The sequence below is a fragment of the Vulpes lagopus genome, chromosome 4, assembly GCF_018345385.1.
Source record: "Vulpes lagopus strain Blue_001 chromosome 4, ASM1834538v1, whole genome shotgun sequence".
Lineage (NCBI taxonomy): Eukaryota > Metazoa > Chordata > Mammalia > Carnivora > Canidae > Vulpes > Vulpes lagopus.
Window position 1 is genome coordinate 60,996,292 of NC_054827.1, and position 19,715 is coordinate 61,016,006.

Genomic DNA, 19,715 nt, shown 5'->3' on the forward strand with positions numbered 1-19,715 from the left:
TACATAAATGATCTCTCACTTTAATCTTCACTAGAACACCATGAGCTAGATGTTCTTAAAGCCATTTTACAGATGAAGAAACTAAGATTGAGAGGTTTATACAATTTGTTGTAAAGCCACACAAGTAGTAAATGGCAGGAGTGATCCTGAACTCAATGTGTCTGGCTCCAGACCCCATAATCTCACCCCACAACTGCACAGCCCTTCTTTTTTTTTTTTTTTTTAATTTTTATTTATTTATGATAGTCACAGAGAGAGAGAGGCAGAGACACAGGCAGAGGGAGAAGCAGGCTCCATGCTTGGGAGCCCGATGTGGGATTCGATCCCGGGTCTCCAGGATCGCGCCCTGGGCCAAAGGCAGGCGCCAAACCGCTGCGCCACCCAGGGATCCCTGCACAGCCCTTCTTAAGGAGACTCAGAATACCTATACATGCTGAAATGGCATGCTGAGATTGGCTCTCAGACTCACAAATTCTGAATTTATACACTGAGATTAATTCTTAGACTTGGTACTGGGTATTTCATGAAAGGGCATAGATTTTCCAGTAAGCTGAATGCAGTCTCTTCCAAGAGCTGAGCCATACAGCTAGAAATTGCATCTCACTTTTAGAATTCAAATACTTGTCTCCAAAAGTTCAAGGACACCATAATGATTGGTGAGCATAATTTTCTTAAATTTCAGTTGTTCTTGAATATGAGCCATATTGATAGGGATGAAGGGTGATTATTTAGATATACCCTGAGGTATGTACTTCTAAGGAAGAAACGTAAAGCACGTGACTCACTCCTAAAATAGTAACGGCATTATCACCATGCCATTCTTTAAAAGTTGTAATTCCATTTCACTCAGCAAAATTCAGTCCAAACTGAAGGTTCCATCTGCTTACTCTGTTCAAATTCTGACACTTTCTTGAATCTATTTTTCTCATTTTGTCGCAATTTTAGGTTCAGCATATTCAAAAGTCGTGTGATACCAGTAATAAGGTTCCATCTCCTACATCACAGGTTGTCCTAATACCTGTGCCTGTCACAATCCTTTAATGCTCCAATGTTATTAATCTGAAGAAGTAGCTTAGTAAATCCTTTTTCTCTACTTCAGTTTCTTCCAAATATCACATAAAATGGAGATGATAAAAAACTCATGAATGAAGTGGAAAAAAGTTAGCCTTGTTTCTTCCTTCACCTCTTGATTCATGTTTTACAAAGTTCATAGTACAAGTTCTACTGATACCTGCAAGTCACTTAGTTCTTAAATGCAAGGTGATAAAGAACTTCCGGGCGACCAAAAGGCACTGCTTCTGAATTTGTAGCTGTTTCAAAATTAAAGTTATAAAACAGGCTACCTTTTTCCGAAGAGGAGAGTAAGGATGCCACTCCAAGTGATTTGATAACTACTTCAGTACAAGGACCATGAATAATAGTGGAAAAAAATTAAATCCATCATTACAAAAGACTCTTAATTCATTTTCCTTCTTGTTTATTACTCCTGCTGTCCTCAAAGCTTTATCCTTGTTAATGACACAATGAGATGAATGGATATTGCTTCTAGAAACGTCCAGGTTTTTCATTAGGGCAAAAAGTTGGTTCAACTATAATGTTCTTTTTTCTAGCACTTCAATACACCTATAGTAGGGTCACTGATGTTTATCAGAACATTTAGAACCTGCAAGATTTTGAAATGCCTTTTTTTTTAAGATTTTATTTATTTATTCATGAGAGACACACACAGAGAGAGAGGCAGAGACACAGGCAGAAGGGAAAAGCAGGTTCCATGCAGGAAGCCCGATATGGGACTCGATCTCAGGACCCCGGGATCACGCCCTAAGCCAAAGGCAGATGCCCAACCGCTGAGCCACCCAGGCGTCCCCTGAAATGCTTTTTGAATGGCTAGAAGAAATGCTAAGTTATGATAAATAGGATGTCAATGCTGAAGTATGTTTTAACCCAAACTTTTGGTTATGAGAATTTTTATATATACTGAAATTTTGATATGCCAGCATGGATACTAGTATATTGTACTATATTCAATAATTGTTGATTTTTGTCATATTTTCTTTCTCTCCCCATATATATGTGTACATACATATACTCACACACATTTTTTTGTTGCTTAACTAATTGAAGGCAAGTTGCAAGCATGTTATTACCTGTTGATACAAATTTTAATGTATACTAATTCTATAAAATATAGTTATCTATATATGAAGTACATGGTATTATATCCACCTATAAAATATATGGTAATTAAAGACATTTTTGTGGAGCCTGGGTGGCTGAGTGGGTTGGGCGTCTGCCTTCAGCGCAGGTGGTGATTCTAGGGTCCTGGGATCAAGCCCCACATTGGGCTTCTTGTTCAGCAGGGAGCCGCCTTCTCCCTCTCCAACAACCTGCCTGCAACTCCCCCTGCTTGTGCTGTCAACTAAAGAAAATCTCAAGAATGTATTTTTATTATAATTACACATTAATTTCCCATAAAGATATTTTTTAGTCAAAATATTCAATTATCTAAACATGATGGTTTATGTTTATTATCAGTATTAACTCTGTTCTGTATCTGACCATCAAAGAGATATGGATTTCTCCATAGGGCTGGTGCGTTAATCTGTCTAAATTCGAGTCATTGTCTATCATCCAGACATGTCAGTGCCTAAGGGATTCTCAGTGATGAACTGAGAGTCTTTTATTGCCAACATAATCTGAATCCTTACTCAAGTATTAAGTTATGAGAATATTACGGACTAACATTGACACAAAATAAAATTTAAGTAAACTGTCTTGAAAAGTATTTAAACAGATCCTGGGAGGACTATTATTATCAAATAATTGACTGTAAAAGAGATGGGAAATCTTTGCTGGACTTAAAAATGTTCATATGTGAATTTAATCACCTGTAAACTCATGGAATCTTCTTAGGTTTATTAATTTTCTTGAGTGTGATATAAGTTACACTCATCTTCACATTAAAATACTAAATGGCATGTTTTGAAATTCACCTTAGAAGTCTTCTCTTATAAAAAAAAAAAAAAAAGAAGAAGACGACGTTTTCTCTTATAGGTAGTATTATAGGTAGAATTGTGTCCCCTGCCAAAAGCTATGCTGAAGATCTAACCACTAATACTTCTAAAGTGACCTGCTTTGGAAATCAAGTTGTTGAAGATGTTAAGTAGTTCATTTAAGATGAGATTATAATGGCATAGGGTTGGCCCCCACCCAATAGGAATGGTGTCATTCTAAGAGGAAAATTTGGACACAGTGCGCAGAGGGAAGATGAGATGGAGACACATAGGGAGACGGTAGCTGTGTGACAATGGAGGCAGAGGTCAAAGTGACACATCTGCAAGCAAGCTTCTGTCACCAGGAGCCAAGAGAGAGGCATGGGACAAGGTCTCCCTGAGCATGCCCAGAAATAATTGCCCTGCCAAAAAAAAAAAAACCTTGACTTCAGACTTCTGGCCTCAGAACCATAAGGGAATAAATTTCCACTGTTTTAAGCCTCCCTGTTTCTGGTAGTTTATTATACCAGATCCAGGAAATTCTCATCAATAGCTGATAATAGATGACAGAAAGATAAACAGGTAGATAAATAGACAGACAATCTTTTAGATCTTTTAGGTTTAGGTCTAGTCATAAAATGAGGACTTGAGGAATTATCCAGTGAAGTAGTATGGTGGTTCCAAAGTTATCAGTTGAACCACACAAAGTTGCCATTTTTGTATATAAAAAAATGATTTCATAGAGGCAATTTTATGCAGTTCAATCTAATTAATAGATTACATAAATAATTCAATTTCTGAAGCCCTCTTTTCCCTGAAAGAGCAGATCTTTAACCGTTCACTAGGAAAATACTTTGTTTTCCCTGCATTGCTTTTCTTCTGTAAAAAGATTCTCAAGTTTCATGCATCTCACTTAGATAGGAAGTTTCGTCTTCACAACCGATATGAAATTAAACATTGGAGGCAACTGCTCTTCGAGGTTTTGCCTCCTATTTCTCTCATTCACACATCTCTGTGCATGGTTTATTCTAGGAGACAATGCTGGAGATTCCATCCGATTTATGTTCAAAGCTTGGGTTTCTCCAGAGGATTTTCTCTCATCCATTTGGCACAGCAGTAACTGTGCCTTACAGCACATTACAGCCTTACAGCACCATCTGACACTTGGTTGCCATCCACAGTTTCTTCCCGCCTGGCTTCCAAGGAGGATGTTTCCCCAACAGAGGTGGAGAAGAGAAGACAGCAAGGGCAAACCAGAGCTTTACTTTCCTAATGAATGAGTCACCAACCCACCAAATGTCTTCACCCGTCTCTTATTCCAATTCAACCAAACATTTCTGACATAAACCGATATTTTTCTAAACCAGTCATTTGTTCTTTGGGATTCTGAGCATTCACAGGTCATTTCTGAATGTTTCCTCTCCTAGACATTCATATAGCTGGCCCCTTTCAAGGTTTCCTCAACTATTTTATGAAAATAAAATAACCACTCACAAATTTTACTGACAATTTTTTTAACCGGCAAGAAAGGATACAATCAAGTCCAAAAACATCTCTTGTGTGACTACAGCTAAAGCATGCCAATTTATTTTCATAAAAAATAGATATTTAATAGGAAGTCCCATCTCATCAAATTTATCTTTTATGAAAGATAAGTATCTTTTGCAGTTACCCTCATAACAAATCAATGTTATGACTATATGAAATTGATTCAAGAGAAAATTCCAAACCTTATCAATCAAAAGATTCTTCTATATTCTGGTGCAACTTAAACCATTGGCTATACCAAATAGGAAATTCAAAATAGAGGTTTATAGTAGAAACTGACATTTAAATTATTATCCTTCAATTAAACTGTCTTTGTTAGTTTGCTCTGGCTTTAAATTCTAAGGTTGTTTCAAGATGTCATTCTACTTCTACTCAACTGAAAAATCCTATGCCATTATGCTCTTCTTCATTATATGAGATTCTAAAATTTCCCTGTGCCAGACAATACATAAACAGCTGGTGATATTAAGCCACCTTTAGAAAAAAAAATCTCTTGGACTAAAAGAGGAATTATTTGATTTCAAAATTTATGATAGCTCTCTCCTCAGCATACTTTACAGCTGGGTTTTCAGAAGGATATATATTTCACAGAATTTGAGAAAGAAAGAATGTGCTATAAAGAATATGTTGTGTTTTTGTGGTCTTATAAAGGGAAACTCTTTAAAGGCAGAGAGTACCAGGGGACTGCAGTGACAAATACTCTGTAGGACACAGAGCCTACCAGGAATACTAGTGTTAGATGCTGCCATTTGTATAGTGAACCTTCACCTGCTGCATTTCTTACTCACTGGAGATAAGCCTAAGTAACTTTGCCCCCTCAGCTCACCTAGGAGTATATGCCAAAAGAAGCAATATGAAAACACTATCCTTCCTTATTCAAATAGATTTCTCAAATGTACAGGCTCAGTCCTAGAAACGACAGCATTTGTCTAGTTGCACTTTACCAAAGCAAATCCAACTTCTAAAAATGAAGTCAGAAGCTGATGACTCCTTTCACAAATGCATCTATTTGTGTTTCATTTAGGTATTTTTAAACAGCAAGCGTTTCTAGTATATTAAACTGTTATTGGAGATTTTATATCTGTGTGTGTATATATATATATGTTTTCATATATATATGTTTTCATATATATATATATGAAAACATAACTGGTGTACAAAGCGTAAGAGGTCCACCTGCCAGCTCTAAATGTTTCTCCTCACCACAGTTCTCCCCACAACCACACCCAGCCTGAGATCCACTCACTTTCATAGGATCATGTAGCTTCCATCAGAAAACAAGCCATTTGGCTGCACTCTCATTATCACGATTCAAGGAGTTAGCTGCACACAGTTCTCTGGCCTCTCTGCCCTGTAAATCAGGGCTCCCGCCTTCTTCAGGTCACAGATCCCTTAGAGATACTGTTATATAATGAAATAGACTTACTGTTTTCTTTAACACTTTGAGAGCATAAGGCTTCTGGGTCCCCTTCTGTTTGCATCTGTACACAATGGAGGTAGCACCCCTTGAGGGGGGAAAAAGACAAAAAGAAAATATTATGCTCTGGACGTGAAATCAAGGGGAAAGCTTGAACATAAGTATCTTTTGCAGTTACCCTCATAACTGACAAGTGTTTATAAGTTGTACTACAGTACCAGCCCAACTGTTGTATTTTTTTTTTTTCTCACAACTGAGTACAGTTCACTCAGAAAAACTCTAGGTTTTCCAGTCTGTTCCTTTCCTCCCGGCCCATACCTATACAAGTAACATGCCCAGGGCTGCTCCATTCAGTAGGCTCTGGAAATATCTGGTTCCCCAGGTGAATGTAGCTTTTGGAGGACATCAACCAAATCTCAGAGTCCCTGAGCTTCTCTAAAGGTACGTGTCTGGGGTAAAATTAACCGTACGGCGTCAGGGAGAGGGTTTAAGTTCAGCACCAGGCTGGAAGGGTCAGGACAGCGGGCACTGCTTGCTGAAGGAACAGGGGACCCTGTGAACTTACACCAATTTGTTCAATGCCCAGCATTCTTCCAGTGCCAACATTAACCCCACAAAGGTGCTGGCTCTTTCATGTTGGTGAAAGATGCTTGCTACCATTTATTTACACATGTCCTAACAAAAACAATTGTGTGAGATATCCAGGAGAAAATACAATAGAAATGGTTATAAGACATACAGAGGAAAAGTAAATCTATATTTATTAAAAACTCAAAGAAGTATAGAATGTTTTTTACCTTTAAAGGGGAATGACAAGAAGGGCTCAGTAACTCTCTTAATACGTGTGTGAGGTTACTAAAAGGAGGACATTAAAAAGCAGTGTGGTCCTGATGTTCCCTCTCCACACATGAGAGCAGGACAATGAAACAGAGACAAAAGAAGTGCATACACCAAGTAGGCTTAAGTTCAACCTCAGAAAGAGAACTTTAGATAAATCTTAAAATAAGATCAGTTGAAGTAAACCTGTCACACTTTAAAAATCAGGCTAAAGGACCTCTTGTGACATATTCAATCCTGTGTTTCTGAAATTCTAAGTAAGCACAAAAGAATTATGAAAACTAAACATATTCCTAGCTGCCCATTCACAATCCATTTTTAACAGAGTAAGAAGTCAGGAACTGATGGTCTATGTGCTAATACAAAGGAACAATTTCAATGCATCTTTAAAAACTTTAGTAAGATATAACATATATACAAAGAAATAAAGGGTTTTAGAAACGGAATAAACAGATAGAACTACAAAATTCAATTTTATTTTAAATTATCTAAAAGATAACTATCCAAAGCAAAATTATTGATGATGCATTGTGTTTATATTATATGTAAGAGTAAAATATATGACAATAGCACAAAGAATGAGGGAAGAAATCGGGAAGATACTGTTGGGTTCTTATACTTTATGTTAAGTATTATGAGATTATTTAACAGTAGATTTTGATTAAAGATGTATACTGTATAACCTACGGCAATGTATAAAATAATTTGAACAATCAATAATAAAAAATCAATAATGAAGCTAAAATGAAATAATTAAAAAAGTGAAATGTGAGAGGAAGAAACAAAATAAAAGATTAAAAATAAAACAGCTAAAAATATGGTGGATTTAATCCAATCATATTAGTAATTATATTAAACTTTATAAATACATTAATTAAAAATAAAGATCATCAGATTGGATTGGAAAACTGAGATCAAACTATATGCTGTGGACAATAAGACCATTTAAATATAAAGGTATAAATAGGTTAAAAATAAAATTATAGAAAAGAGATACTATGCAAATACTAACCAAAAGAAAGCAGAAATAATTATACCAACATCAACTCAACCAGACTTCAGAATAAATATAAAGATGGACACTACTTAACTATGAAGGGGTCAATTTCCCATAATGACATAACAAATGTATATACACCTGTTACAGCGCTTCAAAATGCACAAAGCAAAAATTGACAGAACTGAAAGGAGAAAAAGACAAATCCACAAATACAACTGGAGACTTTAACACATCCTCTCAGCAATTGTTAGAAAAAGTAGACAAATTTCACCAATAGAAGTCATGAATATTATTAAACTAAGCTAACCTAACTGAAATGAAGAGAAAATTACAGAAAAAGCAGAATACACATTTTCTTCAAAGTCAGAAGATTCACATCTTCAGTTTCCAGACTTAGTATAAAACTATAGTAATCAAGAAAGTGCTGTTGGAGAAAGAACATGAAAAAGAATGAAAAAAAGAATAGAAATAGTCATAAACATATAGGACTTGTCGGTAAAAAGGCAATTCAGTGGAGAAAGGACAGTCTTTCTAACTACACAAATAGTGTTGGAACAACTGGATACCCACATGGAAAAAACAATCAAGCAAGCAAGCAAAACAAAATAAAAACCTTCTTCCAAATTCACACTGTACCAAAAAATTCTCAAAATGGATCACAGATATAAATATAAAACCTAAGATTCTAAAACATGACCAAAATAACATGGAAGAAACTTTTGTGACCTTTGTTAAGGCAATGAATTCTTACGTACAAAACCAAAAGCACATGAATCAAAGAATAAATAAATAAATTGGACTTTAAGAATGTCTACTCTTTGAAAGCCACGACGGAGAAAATGTTTACAAATCACATATATGATAAAGGACTTGTATCTAAAATTACAAAGAAGCTTTTAACCCAATAAAAAATAACAGATTTTAAAAATGAACCAGGGATGCCTGGGTGGCTCAGTGGTTGAGCGTCTGCCTTTGACTCAGGGCATGATCCTGGAGTTCTGGGATCAAGTCCCATGCCAGGCTCCCCGCAGGAAGCCTGCTTCTCCCTCTGCCTGTATCTCTGCCTCTCTGTCTGTGTCTCTCATGAATAAATAAATAAAATCTTAAAAAAAAAAAAAAGAACCAAGGATTTTTAACATCTACTTCACCAAAGAAAATAATATATCGATGTCAAAAAGTACAGAGAAAGATGCTCAATGTCATTAGTCATTAGAGAAATGAAATTAAAACCACCATTAGATACAACTACATACTTAGTGGAATGCCTTAAAGAAAAGAGACCGAGAGAGAGAGAGTGAGAGAGAGAGAGAGAGAACGCACAAACCATGGGCGGGCAAGGATGCAGAGCAACTAAAACATATACTTTTGGAAGGAATGCAAAATGGTACAGCCACTTTGGAAAACAGCCTGGCAGTTTCTTATAAAATTAACAGTACCATATAATCCATCCATCTCACTCTTAGGTGTTTGCGCAAGTTAGATGAAAGCTATGTTCACTCACAAACTTGAAAACAAATCTTGGTAGCAGTTTCTTAGTAATCATCAAACACTGCAAACAACTCCAACGTTGTTCCTCAAATGAGAAACAGAATAACTATCTGTGGACCCATCCATAGAGGGGAATACTACTCAGAGAGAAAAAGGAAAGAGCTAGAGTGCACACACCACCTTGGATGGTTCTCTAGTATTCTCAGGGAAAGAAGCCAGATTCAAAAGTCTACATACTCATTCCATTTATAGAATATTCTTGCAGAGACAAGACTATAGGGACAGAAAATAGATCAGTGCTCAGAGATCAGGGAGGGACCAGCTACAAGTGAGTATGGGAGAATTTTTTAGCATGATTAAACGTGTACATTTTGCTTGTGGTGCTGCTTATATAACTATATATATTTGTTAAAGTAGGTAGAAATGTATAATAAAATAGGTGAAATTTACTGTATGCAATTATACCTTGATAAAAATACAGTGGAAAACCTTTTCAAGAAAACCATATTGTTCAAAGGTAAGATTTTCAAAAAATTACCAAAATGTAGCCTATGACACTCAACTTAGTCTATTTTTATTTAATGGTAACTGATGACATTTTAAAAAAAGAAAGGGGGCAGCCCCAGTGGCGCAGCGGTTTAGCGCTGCCTGCGGCCCAGGGTGTGATCCTGGAGACCGGGATCGAGTTCCATGTTGAGACCAGGGATCGAGTTCCACGTCGGGCTCCTTGCGTGGAGCCCGCTTCTCCCTATGCCTGTGTCTCTGCCTGTGTGTGTGTGTGTGTGTGTGTGTGTGTGTGTGTGTCTATGAATAAATAAATAAAATCTTTTTTAAAAAAAAGGAAAAGAAAAAACAGAAAATACAAGGTAAAATGATTTGCAAACACTGAAGAAAACTAAAGATCCAATTTCCATTTTTATAACAATTGAAAAATTAAGATACTCAAAAATTCATGTCAAAGAAATACATTATATATCATCTATTCCTTAATTTCCTGATCACATTAAATTACCTATCAATAATTTCAGTATAAAAATAATTGTCTTAGCAAAAGCCTTCCAAAAATGTTTAACAAAATACATTCTTAACTGATCAACCTCAGGATATAAGTATGCCAGAAATAATTTATAAAAACCTTTAAAGACCCTGAACTTTATGGTCAACTAATATTCGATAAAGGAGGAAAGACTATCCATTGGAAGAAAGACAGTCTCTTCAATAAATGGTGCTGGGAAAATTGGACATCCACATGCAGAAGAATGAAACTAGACCACTCTCTTGCACCATACACAAAGATAAGCTTCTTATCTTTGTGGGGGTGGGGGGGAATGGGTGACGGGCACTGAGGGGGACACTTGACGGGATGAGCACTGGATGTTATTCTGTATGTTGGTAAATTGAACACCAATAAAAATTAATTTATTAAAAAAAAAAGAGTTAAAAATAGACCTGCCCTACGACCCAGCAATTGCACTGCTGATTTACCCCAACTCCTTTTGCACAGCAAAGTATACAGTCAACAAAACTAAAAGACAACCTACAGAATGGGAGAAGATATTTGCAAATGACCTATCAGATAAAGGGCTAGTTTCCAAAATCTATAAAGAACTTATTAAACTCAACACCAAAGAAACAAACAATCCAATCATGAAATGGGCAAAAGACATGAAGAGAAATCTCACAGACGAAGACACAGACATGGCCAACATGCACATGAGAAAATGCTCTGCATCACTTGCCATCAGGGAAATACAAATCAAAACCACAATGAGATACCACCTCACACCAGTGAGAATGGGGAACATTAACAAGGCAGGAAACCACAAATGTTGGAGAGGATGCGGAGAAAAGGGAACCCTCTTACACTGTTGGTGGAAATGTGAACTGGTGCAGCCACTCTGGAAAACTGTGTGGAGGTTCCTCAAAGAGTTAAAAATAGACCTGCCCTATGACCCAGCAATTGCACTGTTGGGGATTTACCCCAAAGATTCAGATGCAATGAAACTCTGGGACACCTGCTCCCCAATGTTTCTAGCAGCAATGTCCACAATAGCCAAACTGTGGAAGGAGCCTCGGTGTCCATCGAAAGATGAATGGATAAAGAAGATGTGGTTTATGTATACAATGGAATATTACTCAGCAATTAGAAACGACAAATACCCACCATTTGCTTCAACGTGGATGGAACTGGAGGGTATTATGTTGAGTGAAGTAAGTCAATCGGAGAAGGACAAACAGTGTATGTCCTCATTCATTTGGGGAATATGAATAATAGTGAAAGGGAATATAAGGGAAGGGAGAAGAAATGTGTGGGAAATATCAGGAAGGGAGACAGAACATAAAGACTCCTAACTCTGGGAAACGAACTGGGGGTGGTGGAAGGGGAGGTGGGCGGGGGGTGGGGGTGAATGGGTGATGGGCACTGAGGGGGGCACTTGACGGATGAGCACTGGGTGTTATTCTGTATGTTGGTAAATTGAACACCAATAAAAATTAATTTATTAAAAAAAAAACCTTTAAAAAATTTTTGGTATTTTTGTATATGAGGAATCCATTAAGAGAATCCAATTTTACTTTGCTAAGTAAATGGCCTTGTTAATATTAACATATTTTAATTTTTTCCACCTCTATTGAGTTATAACTCACATTTAACATTGTATAAATTTAAGATGTACAATGTAATGATTTGATAAATGTAGATATTGTAAAATAATTACTACAGTAATATTAGTTAATACATCCATCACCTCACATAGTTAGAAATAACTTTCACAATTTTAGAAATAACTTTTTAGAGGATAAAAAATTCAAGTTAAAAGAATAGAGCAGCCAAAATAAATTTATATGAAAATAACATTTCAGTAATTTCTCTAAAATATAACCCATTCTTTGATCAAATTAAATGATTAGCTTAAAGAAACCACATTTCAATGTTTTTATAAAAATAATAAATTATGGGATCCCTGGGTGGCGCAGCGGTTTGGCGCCTGCTTTTGGCCCGGGGCGCGACTCTGGAGACCCGGGATCGAATCCCACGTCGGGCTCCCGGTGCATGGAGCCTGCTTCTCCCTCTGCCTGTGTCTCTGCCTCTCTCTCTCTCTCTCTCTCGTGTGTGTGACTATCAAAATTAAAAATTAAAAAAAAGTATTAAAAATAATAATAATAATAATAAATTATTTTCTGTTAAACAGAAAGTTAATACACAAAAAGGATATTTGTTATAATATTGTATCCACATTTCAAAATAGATTATATAGAGAGAATCACCATAAAATTTTCTGAGATATAAAGGAAGCAAGGAGATTATAGCAGAGGATATTATATGGAGTTATTCAACTGGAAGAAAAAAAGCTTCATTACAACTATTAACTATTCATTACAATATATTCTTTAACAAAAGGCCAAGAAATAAAGAAATTATTCCAGTTAGAATCTTTTCTGCTATGACTTTGTTAAGAAAGAGAGTTAATAATATCCAAATCCAAATTGAGAGTTAATATCAAATTTGGAGTCCAGATCTGACTTCTACTTTCACAATGGTTTTAAAAGAATTGTTAAAATACTTTATTTTTGTTTATAAAATAAATCTTTATTTTATAAATAAATATTAATTTATAAATAAGTCTTGATGTATAAAGATTTTATTTTATTTATTAATTTTTTGAAAGAGAGAGAATGTGTGAGCAAGAGCGGCCAGAGGAGCTAAAGAAGAGGTAGAGAAACCACCTCCAGCAGACTCCCTACTCAGTGCAGAGCCCCACTTGGCCTCCATCTCACAACTCTGAGGTCATGACCTCAGCTGAAATCAGGAGGTGGAGGCTTAATCGACTAAGCCACCCAGTAGCCCCTAAGGATTTTATTTTTAAGTACTCTCCACACCCAATGTGGGGCTTGAACTCACAAGCCTAGATCAAGAGCCCCATGCCCCAACTGAGCCAGCCAGGGGCCCCCTTAACAGAAATTTTGGAAAAAAAAATATTTTTTAACTCTAGCCTTTTCTAAAATGGTTGGTTATTAGGAAAAAAGTTTAAAAGGTAGACTGTCAAGTTTCATTGCAGAGAAAGAAGAAAAAGTTAAGAAACGCTTGATACTGATACCCAGGTGTGTGTCAAACTTACGGATGTGGGGGAAAGCTCCAGATATAATATTTATGTATTTGTCTGAGAACATATCAAGTATAGAGTCCCATGCTACTACATTTAGGACTACTTAGCACAGAAAAGGGGGCCTTTTATCCTGTAGTTCATCTTTACATGCTCCTCATGTCCAACACTTAAGGAACAACTATCAACAGGATTCACATTAATGTTTCAGGGAATTAGGATGAAAATGCATAATGTTAAGACAATTTAGAGTCATGGGCACTCTCCAGTAAGGAAGGCTAAAAATCAGTGACTGGCTTTCTGGGGGAGGACTTAGTGGGACATTAGTGATTTGGGGGCTGAAGCAATAGAGGCTGGCTTGACTTGCTACCAAACCTACAACTTGTTCTTCGGAAATGCAAGAGAATTGCAGATACAGAATCTCTTAAAACACAGAGGTCTGCAGGGACTGTTGACTAGTCTCTGGCTGGCTTCAGACATGCCTCTGTAATGATATGCTTCACAGCCATGCGAAATCATCTCTGCTAAGTGTATTAAGCCTCATATGCTATGAAAGAGTTTTGTTGTTTTTTTTTTTTTTAAATGGGAGGGGTCTCAAACAGGACCCAGAGAATCTTGTTACCTTTTTCTAATGTTGAAGGTGCTTGGTTAAAGCATTGAATTATGCTAAAATAGGGATCCCTGGGTGGCGCAGCGGTTTGGCGCCTGCCTTTGGCCCAGGGCGCGATCCTGGAGACCCGGGATCGAATCCCACATCAGGCTCACGGTGCATGGAGCCTGCTTCTCCCTCCGCCTGTGTCTCTGCCTCTCTCTCTCTCTGTGACTATCATAAATAAAAAAAATAAAAATAAAAAAAAAAAAATAAAAAAAAATAAAAAAAAAAAAAAAAAAAAAAAAAAAAAGAATTATGCTAAAATATTAATAATTTTTAAACATTTCGATGCATTTATTTCTTGTTTTGTTTGGTTTTGCACCTGGTTTTTAAATTATTTTATTTTCAATATGTGTATGTGCTTGCAGGAAAGATTTTTTTTTTTTAGGAAAGATCTTTCTAACACTCATTATGGAAGGGTTTAAGAACAAGGCTGTGATTAATAAGAACTGTCAGTCATATGCTGAAAACATAATGTGTGCCAACTCTATATGTCATTGTATTTCTTCTACATGATTGACTTGGCTATTATTTAACAAGCCTATTCTTTTCATTGATTTTTTTTTAGATTCAATGAATTGTTAAAGAATACTGGTTATAACTCCAAAATTGATTCTTCTTGGGGGTGAAAGTAGAGTCATACTCAGGAACAGGAGCCTGAAAAAAATCAAAGTCTCTAAATGTTTAATGTCAGCACACATCTTGCCCCATTCCAGTGACAGTTTTTCATTGTTTCATTCTCCAACCCTGTCAGCTGCAACTCCTCCATGCTCTTCAATACTGAAGTGTTTCAAGGTGCTCTTTGGTCACCAAAGACAAAAATCAAATCTGAACCTTAAACCAACAAAGAACAGGAAAAACTGCTGGAATGACTGAATTACTGATTTGGCATTTTCAATCCACAACTTGAGGAACGGCTAACCTTTAAAATTTAGAAAATTTTTATTAGACCTGGAGGTTTTCCAAGTCCGGTAAAGTTTACAATCCTAAAGTATATCTCAAAAATATCATGTCAAGGAATGCCAGTAAACCCCAGATTTTACGAAGTGCTCAAGGCCTGAGGTTTTAATAAGGCTTGGTTCAGAATTTCAGTCTATCCAGAACTATGCTCTCCCTTCTCTGGTTCATTTACTTGCTAAATCGTGCAGAGGGCCAGGGCAAGCACTCCAACCTGAGTTATCAGGGTCATAACCCATCTTCCTCCACTCTTCCTCCACTCTCCTGGACAGATTCTCACTTGTTTCACCCTGATTTCAGCTTGCTCTATACCCACTCCTTTATGTCTTCAAGATCTACGCTGGCAAGTGCTTAACTCCTCCATTCTGACCACCACCTCAAACCATGAACCATTATGCTCTTTACGTGGAGAGCCTCCAGGCCCTCACAGCCCTGTTTCCGAGTTCACAATTCCTTTCAGTTGTGGCCTTGACAGCACCTAGCTGTGACTTTGCTCCAATTCCTCAGTCTCTGCAATGACTAGCTTATATATGACTCCTTTTATTTCAAAAATTTAACAAAGACCCTGCCCTAAGACAAAGAGCCTAAGAAGATTTGGAATCCAAATGCTGAATTTTAGTACAATAAAACAAATAAGAAACAGCTTCAAAGTACCAGGTTGCCTTATGTATTTGTTCTCAATCAGAAAGTCACCTAACAGTAGATACTGTGGACATAAAGGGTCCTAATACTCTTATCACTCCTTCCCTTTGTTTGCTTTAAAATATTTACTGTCTCATATGTTAGCCATCAGAATCAATCAACCAAATGCCTGATGAAGACTTTATTTTTCTTTTCTCTTTGAATCTGTGTGTGCACATGCATGCAACACACATGAAACTGAATTTCCAATCAACCATCTCATGTCACCATGAGATGAGGACAGCTATGGCTCTTCTTTCTTCACCTTTCTGCTCCATTCCCAGACTCCTTTCCTTCTCTTCCATATCATCTACTATACTACTGTGTTTACATGTATTCATCTAATCCAGCCTTCCCACCTTGACTTAGGCTTAGTGATACCAACATGCAGTAAGTACTATTGTTTTTGTATACTATTGGTCGTAATGTACTTTTTCCAGTTTCTTGTAATATAATTGATACATAACATTGCATAAGTTTAAGATATACAACATGTTGGTCTGATACACTTATATATTGTGAAAGATTACCACACTGGGGTTCATTTAACACTTCCATCACCTCACATAATTACTTCTTTTTTGTGGTGAGAATATTTAAGATTTATTCTCTTAGCAATTTTCAAGCATATAATATTAAATATAATCACTATGTAGCACATTAGGTCCTCAGAATTCAATCATAACTGGAACATTGTACTCTTTGGCCAGTATCTCCCCATTTCCCCCACGTCCCAGTCACTGGCAACCACCATTCTACTCTCTGTTATAGTTTAGCTTTTTTAGATCCCACATATAAGTGATATATACAGTATGTATCTTTCTCTGTCTGACTTATTTTGCTTAGCATAATGCCTTCCATGTCTACTCAGGTGCCCCTATGTTATCTTCCTTTTTAAAAAAATTGCCTTTTTCGGTGGCAGGCAGTTGAGTTGGGGACAAATCTTTTTGACCTTGTTCAGTTTGGTTTTATTTGTTGTTAGAGCAAATCTATTTGTTTTTTGTTCTTGGTGCAACAGCATGGTACTTGCTCTAGGGATGTGGCCTATACTCCCAACGTCATCTTGTTGAGATTTTTTTTTTAAGATTTTATTTATTCATGAGAGACAGAGAGAGAGAGAGAGAGAGGGAGAGAGAGAGAGAGAGAGAGATTGGCAGAGACACAGGGAGAGGGAGAAGCAGGCTCCATGCAGGGAGCCCGACATGGGACTCAATCCCCGGTCTCCAGGATCAGGCCCTGGACTGAAGGTGGCGCTAAACCACTGAGCCACGCGGGCTATCCCTGAGATTTCAACCAAACATCTGAGGTACTCAGTGAAGTCTCTCCACCTTGGTTTGGCCATAGATCCCCTGTCTTCTAACATCCATGCCTATCTTTCTTCTGATAGCTCTGTTGCTGCTGCTTAGCTTCATAAAACCTCACCATATATGGTCCTCAGAGAACCATGGTGAATGTGGTACTTACCTTGTGTTTCCCTTCTCTCAGGAACCAAAGTTCTGTCCTGCACTGTTTAGTGCCTAAAAATAACTGTGCCATGCATTATGCCCAGGTAATTTATGGAAGCATAAGTGTACTTCCTCTTACTCCAATCACTGCCAGAGCAGAACGCCTTGCTGACACTCTTAATTTTTATTAATTTACCAAGTTTAAATCAGATATTATTGTTGCAAAAAAGATAAACAATATATTTATTCTTTCTGCATTTATTAATAGTGCATTGCAAATGGTGACAAAGCTTGTGAGCAAAGGAGATTAGTAAGTGATAAATCTATAAGAGCAAAATTAAGAAATTCCCTTTGGCTTTCTAAGCAGCTTTTAAACACCAATAGCTTCAGTTATTGTTTCTGAAAAAGAAAGAAATTTTGAGGCATGAGACATAATTATGTCAAAACAATGTGGCCAAAATTTTTTCCTGTTGAAAAATGATCAAACAGGCAAATTTTAGGACAAAATAACTAACCCATTTTAGATCACAGGCCTTGAGACTGCTCTAAAGGATTCACATGGCTGTGAGCTGTACCAGATGGTCACTAGAGACAAGGAAGAGATTTCATCTCTCCCAGCTGTGACTTAGTCTTGTCACTGGCATTTAGCAACATCTAGCATTTAATAATATGAAACTGTAAGGATTAGATATCAATCCGATCACTCCTTCAACGAACAGCTTAGCAGGGGCAAGGCTGGGAGCTTATTTAATACATAGATATTTGGCCTGCACAGGTTTTTGAATGTCTTGCCAAGATATAAATATTCAAGGATTTCATAAAAAAATTCAGATTTCCAGCTTTTCTTGAATCTGGCAACAGTAATTTTTAAATCGTGTCTAGTAGTAGTTGATATGACCTAAGTAGCAAATGATTTTTAGAGAGGGCCTGTAGTGCCCTTGATAGCTTTATACACTTACATCACCACCCAGATCCTGTGGCATACACATTTTCCTTCCCTGACCTCATGAACATTCAGGAAGTAAGAACAGCTGCTGGTAACCAAAGCAGATGAATGTCTAAAGGCTCCTTTCCAGAGATGTAGGTGGGATTCCCAATTCCTAGAACATATTTCATTTCTCTGCTTTAAAATTCAGTCCATGATTATTACTCCATTTCACTGTATCAAAGACACCATCGATTTTCAGAGGCATCATTATGCTATGATCACAGAAAAGAAAAGAAAAGAAAAGGAAAAGAAAAGAAAAGAAAAAGTTGCTTTTGTTTGACTATTTCATGGATTGAATCCATCTTGAGACAGAGGTGTTGCAATGTGGGAAATTGTACATCTTTAATATCAATCATAAATGTTAATATCATATATGAATAGCACACATGAATAGAATGCTTTCTGGTTTACAAATCTACGTCACCCTCTTCCTGATTTCCATCCTCTCTGCCACTGTCTCTCAAATAGGCTCCAGGCCTCTAGTCTCATTCCCTTCAGTTTTCCTCCAGTCTACTGGCAGGACAATCTTTCTAGAACAGAAATCTGACTGTCCTCTATGCTCACCATCCCCATGACAGTGAGAAGGACCCAGTTTTCTCAGATGTGAGACCTCATGTGAGATCATTTGGTATCTTGCCCTTTTCTGGTTTCACCTCCTCTTGCTCTCCCTTTTGTAGTTACCAATACCAAACTCTTCGTTTCAGTCACCTCCTCCAATTTTCTGGCTAACCAGATCTCAGTCGTTCTTTAATTCAGCACAGCCATCACCTCTTATGGGATGCCTTCCACAGCACAAATACTGCATCTTTTCATTCCATTCTGGAGTCATCTGAAGCTAGCTCAGTCCATTTCTGTACTTATGGTTTATGCCTTGTGGTTTATCTGCATGCATGCCTGTCTAGACCAGAGCTTGTAAATGGCCACCTCATAAGTGGATTCCATCCTTCACAGACACACTTTGCCTGCAAAATGTTTAGATCATATCTATAATTGCATGTCCACAATAAAAATACAAATTATTTCATATTTTAAGGAAACCAAACCTAGATATTAGGTACTAGCATTCTTGAAAAGCCACAACGAGCTGAAGCTGGCAGGGGCCGCCCCATCAAGATAAGACATACTTTCTACAGTGTATCAGGAAGCCCACCAATCCGACTGGTTTATAATACGTCCTTTCACTCATTTACAATCCAGACCTGGCCTCAGTAAGCATCAGAGTTTGCAACTTTGGGTATAAACTGTGTGCTCCTTGAATTAAGGGAGTATCTTATTGATCTGTGTCCCCTGGTGCCCAGCACAAAGCCAGGTATAGAAGTTGGAGTTCAAGAAACAGTTCATGAATTGAATGGATTAACCTGATATGATAATCACAACAGTCTACTAAAAAAGGTAAGGTAGGTATTATGACTTACAGTTGATAAAGAAACTAGTTTGGAAAGTTAATGTCTTGCTTAAGAAGACATAATTCATAAGAAGTAAAGCTAAGACTGAACCCAAATCTCTACTCCATGTCTCAGGATTTACACTAAGACACAGTCTTTTGTGGTCTATCTATCTGGAAAGGTGATGAAACCTCAACTTTTTTTTTTCAGTGAATAAGGTA

General features: G+C 37.1%; 1 protein-coding gene across 3 annotated transcripts in view; it reads right to left on the minus strand.

The window, feature by feature from the left end:
* The window catches only part of CAMK4 (calcium/calmodulin dependent protein kinase IV), a 198,274-nt gene that overhangs the window by 91,740 nt on the left and 86,819 nt on the right, over positions 1 to 19,715 (minus strand). For all 3 annotated transcript variants that reach the window (XM_041752192.1, XM_041752191.1, XM_041752194.1), the window contains one exon: positions 5,968 to 6,046. In XM_041752192.1, coding sequence (XP_041608126.1) covers positions 5,968 to 6,046 — 79 coding nt within the window. The remainder of the gene's footprint in view (positions 1 to 5,967; positions 6,047 to 19,715) is intronic.